The 11,760-nt window shown below is 53.7% G+C and overlaps 1 protein-coding gene across 1 annotated transcript; it reads left to right on the top strand.

Annotated features, from left to right (window-relative positions):
• The first annotated feature begins 8,604 nt into the window (after nt 1–8,604).
• LOC146752651 (uncharacterized) lies at nt 8,605–11,064 on the top strand. The gene is made up of 4 exons (XM_085531360.1): nt 8,605–9,033; nt 9,167–9,277; nt 9,590–9,737; nt 10,026–11,064. Exons 1-4 carry the CDS (start codon nt 9,006–9,008, stop codon nt 10,207–10,209), a joined length of 471 nt encoding a protein of 156 aa, XP_085387486.1. The 5' UTR covers nt 8,605–9,005; the 3' UTR covers nt 10,210–11,064.
• The last annotated feature ends 696 nt before the right edge of the window (nt 11,065–11,760 follow it).

Genomic DNA, 11,760 nt, shown 5'->3' with positions numbered 1-11,760 from the left:
ACAGCAGCTCCTGCCTCATAGATCTGACCTACACACTACATCCGGATCTCACTACAGCCTCCCTTCAGGAAGTTAGAGAGAGCAATGAGGTCTCCCCTGAGCCTCCTCTTCTCCAGGCTGAACAATCCCAGCTCCCTCAGCCTCAACTCATATGGCCTGTGCTCCAGACCCCTCACCATCTTTGTTGCCCTCCTCTGAACGCGTTCCGGGGCCTCCATGCCTTCCTTGCACTGAGGGGCCCAAAACTGAACACAGCACTCGAGCTGCGGCCTCATCAGTGCTGAGAACAGGGGGACAATCACCTCTCTGCTTCTGCTGGCAACACTGTTTCTGATGCAGGCCAGGATGCCCTTGGCCTTCTTAATATACAGCAAAGGAATCTCCTGAAAAGGAAACCAGAATATCTGGCAAAATGAAACAAAGTTCTGATTCATAAAAGACTGGCAGCAAGGCCTGAATCTCTTGTGTAATCTGCTTTTGATTTATCCCATTAGCACTAGGTGGAATGCAGAAGCTTCCTGAGACGTGATAATCAAAACCTAGTCCAATGCCTTTAAAAAAGCCTTTAAGAGATTACTCCTCCTTGGCTGTTTAAAATAAACTTAGGTAATACAAAAGGTTGGAAAATTTTTGGACAGCTCCCCAGGGCCGGGCTTTGGAAGGCCGTATTGACGAGAGTCAATCAAGCTCCGGCTGCAGGCGTATATGTGTGTGCCAGTTCTTCAACACAGTAGAAATCACAACTTGCTGCGTGATCAAAATTCTGCATGTGCTACTCCTGAACCCCAATTACTTCCAACGGTGTTAAATTACCCCTTGATCTCAAAGCTGAACAAAACAACAAAATGCCACACCAATACTGAATACATAAAAACAAACAACTCCTTGGGCCTCAAGGGGAGGCTGATGCACAGGCCACGGCTGCCAGCGTGCAGCTGGGCTTCCCAGGGCAAACAGCAGCACACGGTGCATCAGAAGCTGAAAGAACCCTCAGGGAAGAGAGGCCAACTCAAGGGGCTGAGCACGGGACACCCTTCTTCCTGCCGGGCTGCTTCCCCTCCTCTGGTTTCTTTCTGTCAGTCCTCAGAGAGCAGGGAGATGCTCACAGCCTGTCACCAGCACTTACGGGTTGGCTGAAAGGCCACAGGTTGGGAAGACCAACAAGGAAACGGGGGAAAACCTGCACCATGTCAAGGGAGAGACGTGAAGCCGACCGCTTCATCGCCCTGTGATTGCCAGCCCGAGCGAGGGACGTTCTGACCAGCTACTGAAAGAGGCAGCACCAGGTTTAGAAAGTTCGCTTCAATTTTATTGCGTACAAAAGGACTCGGCTTCTATTTATTACCCCGCCCACACCCCAAAATGAAGCCCCAGTGCCCAGGATTGCCGCTTAGCAATCAGTCACTCAGCCTCCAGTCAGACCCAAGGAGAAGCCAAACCCCAGGGCTACGTCACCTCCTCCCTCTCCAGTCCCAGCCAGCCCTATTTCAACCTAACCCTACACCAGGCCTGGACCTCAAGAGACACACCCTGAAGGAACGCAGCGTCTCCAGCTCTTGCCATACACCAAGTCCTGCACAGGTGAAGCCCTCTTTGCTTCTAACGCAGCACAAGTCCTTCCTGTCCAGTTCACTTCCATCATCTCCACCGTCCATGACAGGGAAAGCACGGCTGTGCCGGTAAACTGGACTGTTCAGTCAGCAGGTTTTGCTGCCACCTCCGAGGAAGCGCTGCAGGTGGTTCTGCTGTCCTTTGTAGCTTCTTGCTCAGGCCATCATCGTTGCTTTCTGCTTTCCTTCTCGGCTTTCTTCCTCAGCTGAGCAGCGCTTGCCTTGCCTCAGCTTTCTTCACTCTCTCCCAAGTCTCAGTCCCCAGACTCTCCGAGTCCTACAAGAATCAATTCGGAAACGCTCAGGGAACCTTCTCAGCTAACAACTGGTTGGCGGCTCGCTTTGGGAGCTCAAGTCACCCTGCTGGGCACGTTGGGCTGCCAGAACTGGGAACCGCCTTCCTGACAGTCGGGCACACAAGAAACTCCACCCCTGTCTCGTTCCCCAAATCCCACACAAACCAGAGCCTAAAGCCCTTTCCTGCAAGGCGGTCCCTGCACGGGCGGGAGGACCCTGTGCCTGGCAGCTCATAGGGAGCAGCAGTAGCCACAGGATAAGACTGAGCTGGCACCTCCAGGCTGCTGGCAACAGTTACAGATGGTTCCCTCCCACCCAGTTGCCCGTGCCTTTCTCCTATCCCATGAGAGCACCACTTACTGCCTTTGGGAACTTGGAAACTGGCAGCATGATGGCCAGCACAGAGAAGCTGCAAAACGGCTCCGTAGAAGAGTCTGTGGCGCAGCATGTTCTTCATTAGCATGGGCTCAGGGATCTCAGGTGGCCAGAAATGCAGTTCAGCAGCCATAGCACAAAACAGCCTGCTGCTCTACTGCTCTCTTATGGAGGCTGCCTGCTGTGAGGGGGGAAAAAGAGGCATCATTACTCTCAGGCACTGTGATGGAGTTACTTCCTTCTAGAAACATTTCCAGGCTGACTTAGAGAAGTGCTCTGAAGCTTGGTCACCTTGGGCTACCGACCCAAGAACAAAGAGGGACAACAAACTTGCATTTCAATTGCCCTTTAGCGCCCGCCTCGGAGAAGAGCCCTCAGCCTTCAGTATTGCTGCACTTACAGGTGAGGGGAAGAGAAGCAAGAGGACGGGTGGGTGTCAAAGAAGGGAAAATTTACCAGGCAAGAATAAACCTATCCCTGAGCTCCATCACACACATGTGAATACTGCCTTACTAATATGAACAATAACATCATTCACACAGTTAAATTTACTCACATTCACGTACCTGGTTGTGGACATGTTCGAGGCCTCGCTGCTGCTGTGCTGTTCAACGCCGGCCACAGCAATAAAGCGCGCAGAAAGCCCATCTGTTGCAGACAGAGGAGTGAGCCGTGCTTAACCAACACTGCTTCAGCGCACGCTTACAGTAAGGCACACCTACCTTGCGCTGGCCATGCAGGAAGCTCGTGACGCAGCTCCAGACGGCTCTCCTGAGGCCCAGCTTCATTTCACGGCCACTCACGCTCTGCTGCTGGACATTCTGCAATGGAAAAGCCACCGGATGCAAATCCCGTCCCTCGCAGATGGCATCAGACCTCCGCTCTCATGGCAGTCGCACTCACGGCTCCGGGGAAGAAAGCAGACGTGTGCTTACCGAGCGAGCGCTGTTTGCTGCCAGCTGCTGGTAGGAACCCACGCCTAACCCTACAGTACCAACAGTAACCTATGCCTAACTCTACTATGGGAACAACAATCTACTCCTAACACTAAAGAATGAAGAGGAACAAACTCCTAACAGGAAAACACCAACTACTAACACTAAACCTACTCCTAACCTACTCCTAACACTAAAAAATGAACAATAAGCAATGCCTAACTCAAAAACACAAACAATAACCTATGCCTAACTCAAAAACACTAACAACAACCTACACCTAACTCTAAAACTAAACTAAACCCAAAAACCAACTATAGAAACAGGGACTGGAACAAATAGGGTAAAGATGGGACTGGGGGCCCACAGAATGTGGCTGCAGAATAGGCCCAAAGGAGGAACAGATGTTACAAAAATGCCACCCAGCTAATGCAGGGGGCGGGGGCCGTGCAGCGGGTAAGGAGCTCAGCGCCTGGACCAGCCACGGTGGAGCTGTGACCATGCCAGCGCGGGGCCTGGCACGGTGGTGTGGTGCCAGGCCAGCTATGCCGCGGGCGGATACACCTCCATGGGCTCCTCTGCAGGTGGATCCACCTCCATGGGCTCCTCTGCAGGTGGATCCACCTCCATTCGCTCATCTGGAGGTGGATCCACCTCCATAGGCTCCACATGGGTGGTGGTCACGGGGCTGGTCCAGGCATGATGGAATATGGCTCTCTTACCCATCCTCTGCCTGGTGGTCATGGCGGGCCCCCTCCTCCTTCTCACTCCTAGGGTCCCCAGCTCCATCCTCCCGCCTGAAACAGGGAAAACTTCTACCCTAGCCCTCTTAGCTGCCGACATGGCTGCTAACTGCCACAGCTGTCAGAGGCGAGTGCGTTGCGCGCGGCAGCGGTGACCAAGGTGACGTGGAGAGGGTTCTAAAATGGCGGCCGCACTGCTGGCACTGGTGTTCCACATAGGATGAGGAGGGGGCTGGTAATAGCAGGACAAGGGGAAACTGATTTAAGTTGAAAGAGGGAAGATTTAGTTTGGATGTTAGGGGGAAAGTTGTTTACTAGCAGAGTGGTTAGGCCCTGGAACGGGCTGCCCAGGGAGGTTGTGGATGCCCCGTCCTTGGAGGTGTTCAGGGCCAGGTTGGACAGGGCCCTGGGCAACCTGATCTAGTAAAGGTGTATGTTTGGTGGCCCTGCCAGGCAGGGGGGTTTGTTCTTCATGATCCATGAGGTCCCTTCCAACCTGGGTCATTCTGTGACTCTGTGATACTGGTGTGTGGCTGTCCCAGCGCGCCGACCTTTTGTCTTCAGGTTCACCAACAAGACTGTAACTGATTTATGGAGGAGGCAAGTGATGGGTGCTACTGAGTGACAATCAACATCACTTTGTGGACATTTGAAAGCACCTTCCTCCAGAGCTGTTCACCTCCAGAAGAGGGTGCTCAGAAGTGTTTACTGGCAGAAGATCTGGCAGCTGCCCACCCCCCAACAGGCCCCAGCCCGGCCTGAGCCACGTGACAGTGACAGGAAGTGCTTCCTGCAGGCGGCAGAGAGCACTTCCGGGCCATGGCGGCCATGAGCGGGGCCGGGAGGAGCGGGCTCTGTGCTGCGAACGGGGTCGGGCCTCGGTGCGGGGGCACGGAGGGGCTGTCGGGGGAGGAGCTCGCGGCGCTGCCGGCACCCAGAGGCGGCTCCCGGGCGGCTCCACGGTCTCGCTGTGCTGCGGAGTCACCCGGCCGGCCCCAAAAGCCTGGAGGCAGAGCCTGAGCCGGCCCCGGCCCGGATCGTGTGGTGCGGCTCCGGCCATGCTGGGCTGTGCGGCACCAAGAGGAAGACGGCCGTTCGTTTGCCGGCCGCTCGCTGGCTGTAAGATCCGGGTGGCGCCGAGGCCCGGTTAAGAAACGGCGTGGATGAAGGTTTGTACGGATGGAGTGGGTCTGGATTGCAGTGAGCGGGACGAGTCCGGGCTGCGGTTTGGCGTGGTTGTGTTGGTTGCTTTGAAGGGCTGCCGTCATAGGGCGGAGGGAGGGAGAGGGAGAGGGAGGGATGAACAGGGAAGCAGAAAACAGATGCTCTGCTGGAATTCAGAATAAAGGGGGGCTAAAAGGGGGATAGTTAAAGGTAGTTTACAGAAAATGATTTAGTTAGAATAACAAGGAATGGAGACAGTGGGTCTGGAAGAGCAGGAAGGATGAAGATTAAGGAGTGAGAACTCCCTGAGACACCTGGTGAGAAGGGGATTAGGTGTTGCAACTCCTCTTTTGATATTTGCATCTCCCTGACAAGATGGGCGATAACAAGAGGGGGTCTGCATGATAAAGAATGTGTATTAGAATTAAGGGATGCATGTTAGAATTACGGGAAATCATTGACTATGCATGAGGTTTACCTATATCTGTATCACGGTTTTACAAGTTGGTGTGCAAGTTTGGAGGAGCTATCCCCCTTGCACCCAGCGCTGGAATAAAACATACCTGCTTTATAACCCATCTCTGGATTATAGAGTTTGATTCCGCAAGTCAGGGAGCTTTGAACAGTGCGGGCAGTCAGGAGCACATCGCGTTTCTGCCTGCTGTGTTGGCGCTGCCGTAAGTCTTTGGGTCCCCAGGGAGGCTCTCCCTGGGGGTGTCCCGATTGGAAGGCAGGATTCAATCCCGCCGCAGCCCGTCCATGGCAGGCAGACGCTTCTCTCCTCTGCTCATGGGACTCAGCAGTGCCAGGGGTTTCACAGCGCATGTTGCAGTGGCTGGCAGCCTCCATGTGTTTTTCTGTTGCAAACAGGATCCCATGGTGGAGCCGAACTAGAAGCAGACGTTGGTGTCTTGTGGCAGGAGCAAGGGCAGTGGAAGCGCTGTCCAATGCCGGGCAGTGGTGACTGCCATGAGAGCAGGGGTCTGATACCATCTGTGAGGGATGGGATTTGCATCCGGTGGCTTTTCCGTTGCAGAATGTCCAGCAGCAGAGCGTGAGTGGCCGTGAAATGAAGCTGGGCCTCAGGAGAGCCGTCTGGAGCTGCGTCACGAGCACCTTGTGTGTGTGCTGGCCATCATGCTGCCAGTTTCCAAGTTCCCAGAGGCAGTAAGTGGTGCTCTCATGGGCTGAGAGAAAGGCACGGGCAACTGGCTGGGAGGGAACTGTCAAATACAAGATACGAAATACTAAAGTATTGATGCTACAGATAAAGCTCAGTTTGCATTTTTGTTAGAGTCTGTGACAACAAATACAGTGTCCCTGAAGAAATGGCTTTTTTGGCCATTAAAAGACAAAATGCAATCTTTTGATTTGCACAAAGCAGTAAAAACAACACTGGAGCGATTTTCTTTATCCTTTGACAGAGTCTCTGGGTCTTTAATGTCCCTTCCCACCCAAACCATTCCACAATAATATATTTCCACAATGTAAATGTGAAAATATCTGCCATGGTCTCCTGCTGCTCTAGATGACTGGGAATCCTCAGCGTCCATAACAAGCCCAGGGGGAGCCTGGTCCTTGCGGTGGAACAGATCTACCCAGTGGGACACGCTCCCAGTAATTCTTCCCCAGCAGCCTGGCACTCACCCACTAAGGGGTGCCACAAGCACCCACTCTATGCAGCCCTGCTGCACAGGAGGAGCAGCCCGTGGGGAGGCCCAGCCAGCAGCCTGGGGATGTGAGGTCACTATGCCCTGCCACATTGCTGCCTTGTGCCACAAGATCACAATGCCCAGCTGCGTGCTCTAGGTGTTCTGTGCCCCAATAGCAGCACTCGTTGTGGCTGTAGCAGTGGTGGTAGCAGCATGGCACGAGTACTGGGGGCCACGGCCCCCACCTGCCTTGCCGTCCTCCTACTGATAGCCATGTGTTGTCAGGAGACTTGTGCTGCTCCAGGGCGAGCAGCAGGAGCAGGTGGGTGGGCAGAGATGGGGTAAAAAATAAGCGGAAATGAGAGTGAGAAGCCCAGGTTCTGGTTCCAGTGGCTCTGTGCCTTATAGCCCTAAGGCTGCCTTCGATGGGGGCGGGGGGGTATTGGAAAAGGGGGACAGGCAGCACCACAGGAGCTGGGCAAGGGCATGAGGAAGCCCTGTGCTCCCACGGCTCTGCCGCTGGCTGGGTGGAGCATGCTCTTCATCCTGGGGGTGTCCCAGGGGAGAACGTGGAAGGTGTGTGCTGGGAAAAGCATGAGCATTTCTGCTCCAGCTGCCTGATGCTCCCCATAGAAAAATCCTGGTTCCCAACAGAGACCCCCAGCTGTAGCCCAGTGTGTTTCAGGCACCTTTTCTTTGTATGCTCTTCCACGCGGTCCCGGAGGGGTGCTGCATGTGGCCAGGAGGGAGCATTTGTAAAGCTGCCGAGTGCTAGGCTCCAGGTCACCCTGGCCCCTCTATAGCTTTGGCGATCAAGGCCTGAGTCTCCCATCCTGTTACCTGTCCCCTTCCCTGGCCCCTTCCCTGTCACTAAGGGAGAGGAAGATCACAGCATGCAATGGGAACATCCCTCTTCTGTTCTTTCTTCTAGATGATGACATTGGTACTCCTTCCTCAGATGACTGGAAGGAGACTGCTTTTGTGCCTCAGGGGAAACTCCGAGGTAAGTTGTGAGTGTCTGTTTCCTTGGAAGTCGAAAAATTAGTGCTATAATAGCTTATTTGGGTACGTAAGGCTCTCCAAAGGTCTTTCAAGTCTCTTTGTGCTTTGAAGGTCGTACACAGATCAGTCATTAGTATTTCTTTACTTGGAGAATTGTCACATTTCAGTGGGAAGGCGGCCCTTGCCAGTCTTTGCTCCTATTCCTTTGCTGTTTGGGCCATGTCATTCCCTGACCTGCAGCCAGTCCTCACAGGTCACTGCAGGAAAAAAAACAAGGCAGACCCCAGTGCACAGCGGAAGCTCTCCTCACCTGTGTCTGATCACTCTTGTGCCTGCAGGCCCCTTTGGTGCATTTCGAAAGCAAAGTCGCGTCCCTGAGCCTGGGGTGGATGCCAGACGTAAGTCACCAGTCTTCATCTCATGACCTTTGCTCATATTTGGTTGTGGAAGTTCAGGAGGGGTTCATCTTTTCACTGCCTGGTGATTTCTTCTCCATGAGAAGCTTGGGTAGTCACTGTTTCTTGGGTGCTGCATGCTCCCAGCATCCCGTTGACTTTGTCTCCATACATCAGAGATCTCCCCACTAAAAAAACCTTGAGGGGCCAAATGTTCTTCTATGCCTTCTCTGAAGATTGTTTTACATGGCCTGGAGAGAGTATCTGGAAAGCTGCTGAGTGCCAGCCAACTGCCCACCTGGCTTCTCTGCAGCTTTGCAACTTTTGACCCAGGTCTGAGTGCCATGTCATCACCTGAGCCCCTTCCAGTTACTGCAGGTCCCTAAGGAAGAGAGAAATTACAGCATACCATGTCATGAGATTTTACTTCCTTTGAGAGATGCCAGCTCACAGTCCTAATGTCAGCCAGGCGCGTCTGCAGGTGTGAGTGAGAATGCACACCTGTGTGTGTGTGCCCTGCCCTCGCACAATGCCCTGGTCCCATTCAGTGATGCCGTTATGCGTTTAGGTAAGCTGCAGTGTGTGGTGAAAAGTTCTCATTCTTTGGTTGCAGAAGTGCCTCCAGGGAAGGCCGTGCTAAATCCTTAGTTGTGCTGGAACCCCACAGGCATCCCAGGGGTGGCTGTTGTCGTTACTGACTTCACTGAAAAGACCGTTCAGTTTAATATCTTGTTTGTCTGAAAGTTATCTTAATGCTTTCTGTTTAGGTCCTGAGAAACAGAAAGAGGCCCTGGAAACAGGAAAATATCTGCAGACACTGCCCCCTCTGCTAATGAAAATCATGAAGGACAAAGCACGTGGTAGGTGTATTTCCGTCTGTTCCCTGAAAGGCTTGTGAAACTGAATTTCTAGAAATACATGTGGAGAAACTGCACCATCTTCCTGATGAGAAGCAGTTACTTACAGTCCCACTCCCTTACCTCCTTTCTAAAGAGACAGGTGGAGCACCTATGCGCTGGCTTGCATTTTGGAATGGCAGAGTTCGCACACTGACTGTCCCCCTGAGAGTAATAGAGGCCATGCACACAACAACTGTCACTCCAGGTAAGGGCCGCTCATAGAGCTCCGTGGCCGTGGTTAGAGGTTGCTCCCCTCCCACTGCAGCCAGTTCCCAGGGACTTAGGAACTTTGTCCTTTTGGGAACTAGGCCACCAGAACCACATTCAGCAGATAAGGAGAGGAAACAGGACCCTCCATAGTACCTCCTGTGCACAGACCCTGCATTCCAGAGCTTGCTGTGCTTCCCCTGAGCCACCAGGCACAACAGCAGCCCGGAGCGGGATCCTTCCTGTGGTTGTTCTTGTCCACGTCACTCAAAGCAGCAGCTGGTGAAACAGATCCACATTGTTTTTCCAGGTGCGGATGGTGAGGAACACGCAAATGCCGCAGACAATAATTTTATCAAGAAGTACTGCCTGGGATTTGGTGTGGCTATCTTCGTTACCATGCTGATGGCAATGTTTTCGTGCTATCGTCTTGTCCGACAACGGAGGCAGATAAACCAGTGAGTTCTTGTTCACCCCCAACCCCATCCTGCCCCCTCTCTTTACTATAGGGATCCTGTGAGCAAGGAGGCATTTCTAGTTAAAGCAGCATAGAGAAGCCAGTTAGTTGTTGCCTAACACTGTCTGAGATTGACACTGTCAGACATTATCTGGCCTCGCCATTCCTGCTGCATGTTCTTACTGCTGGGCCTGAGACAGGCCCGGAGCTGAGAGTGACTCTATCATGCACTGTGAGGAAGGAGAGCAGGGGGTTCTCCTGTGCCCTCAGCACGTTTCTCTCCCTGCAGGCGCCTTGCTGAAGATGCTGCAGTCCAGCATATTGCCCGCAGCAACACCTCACGCTTGGACAAACAGCTTGCTCGCCTCAGTGCGCCGGACAGAAAAGACGTGGCACAAACAACCGGTGCCTGTGCAGTGACAATCTGCCCACCAGCCGCAGAGCACCACCAGAGCGGCCCCTGCCAGGCCTGACGGCTGTCGGGCTCAGCTGCCCCCAGTGCAGCCCCCGTAGCCCACCAGCCCAGGCTCCGTGGCCCCTGGGAAGTACATCATGCCCAGTGGCCCCTATCCACCTTGGGCATCAACACCTCTTTCAGGGGACAGGAGGGACCCACCTGGTTTGGAAGCTTGCAGTCATCGGCTGGCACCCAAACAGCAGCACCCTGGCATCAACACCACCCTCCTGTCCCCCACCACCATTCTTCAGGGGTTGGCAGTGGCTCCCTCAAAGTGTCACCCGCAGGCAGCCACTGCCTCAGGGAAGCCTGAGAGGCCTGTCAGCCTCCAGCACCATCTCTGCCCTCACCCTCCCCTCCACCATCCATCAGGGGATGGAAGCGACCCCAGCAGAGTATAGACCTGGGGACATCATCCAACAGACGGACGACCATTGCCTGGGGGAAGCCAACTGGCCCAGCAGCCCCCTGTCCCCCCCAGGAACTGTCACCAACTTTCCTTCACCATCCTTCAGGAGGTTGGAGCAGCCCCCACAGGGTGGCAGTTTGAGGGCATCATCTGACACCCAGAAAACTACAGCCAGGGGAAAGCATACCAGGCCCCACAGCTCCCAGCCCCCCACAGCACCAACTCTGCCCTCCCGCTCCTCTCCTCCATCCTTCAGGATGTGGGAGTGCCCCCCCCCACAGGGGGGGCAACATGGGGGCAACACCTGTAAAACCTCTGCCTGGAAAAAGTATGACAGGCCCAGCAGCCCCAAGATCCCCCCAGCACCACCTCTCTCTTCATGCTCCTCTCCACCATTGGTCAGGGGGTGGGAGCATCATCACTGGTCAACACAACAGGGGCTTCTTTCTTTAACATCCTTTTTACACCTTCCGAACTGAGTATACCTTTTCTACAAAAATTCTCAGCACCACAGATGATCATATTCAAAACATCTATAACTATATGGAATATAGATATTGTAAATTAATTCAATAAAATTCAACAACAAAACAAAATAACCAAGAAGCTGCTTCCTTCAAAAGGCAGAGTATTCTGACGAGGAGAAAACAGCAATACTAACATCACGTCACAGCGTTGCCATCAGGGCTCAAGCTAAGGCAGCCAGCTGACCAGGGCAGAACTTGTGTTAGATGCTGCTCAGTGACAACACCCAGAATGAAGTAGCAAGGATGTGAAGTGTAGGAGACTACTTGCGCTTATCACATTCTGTCTGCTGTAACAGCACTACTCAAAGATTTCTAATCGGGCCAAGATCTTTGTGAAGCAGCAGTTTGTTCATTACTGCCATCATGGCCGCACACCCCTACTGACTGTTGGGCAGGGCTGCAGTGGAGAACGCCCTCCACACGCAGTCCTGGGCAGGCAAGGGCTGTCGGTGCACAGTGCCACACGCTCCTTGCCATCTGCACACACGTGGGCTGGCTTTGCACTGCCAGGCACATCGTCTCGCCTGGGCACTGCAGGTCCTCGCTTGGTTGTATGCAGAGACAGCGGGGCCAACAGATGAAGTTATCTGTGTTGTGTGCAATACTTGCATGACTTGGGAGCTGACAATCC

Source organism: Coturnix japonica, unplaced genomic scaffold, assembly GCF_054131305.1.
Source record: "Coturnix japonica strain WE unplaced genomic scaffold, WE-NBRP24 Scf042, whole genome shotgun sequence".
In the NCBI taxonomy this organism is placed as follows: Eukaryota; Metazoa; Chordata; class Aves; order Galliformes; family Phasianidae; genus Coturnix; species Coturnix japonica.
This window is presented reverse-complemented; position numbering and strand designations above follow the sequence as displayed.

What these genes read in the sequence shown, in the direction of transcription:
- LOC146752651 (XM_085531360.1), top strand. Translation starts at nt 9,006, where the DNA reads ATGAAAATCATGAAGGACAAAGCACGTG. An exon ending in CACAACAACTGTCACTCCAG is followed by an intron (nt 9,278 to 9,589) that starts GTAAGGGCCGCT and finishes TTGTTTTTCCAG; the next exon opens with GTGCGGATGGTGAGGAACAC. An exon ending in CAACGGAGGCAGATAAACCA is followed by an intron (nt 9,738 to 10,025) that starts GTGAGTTCTTGT and finishes CTCTCCCTGCAG; the next exon opens with GCGCCTTGCTGAAGATGCTG.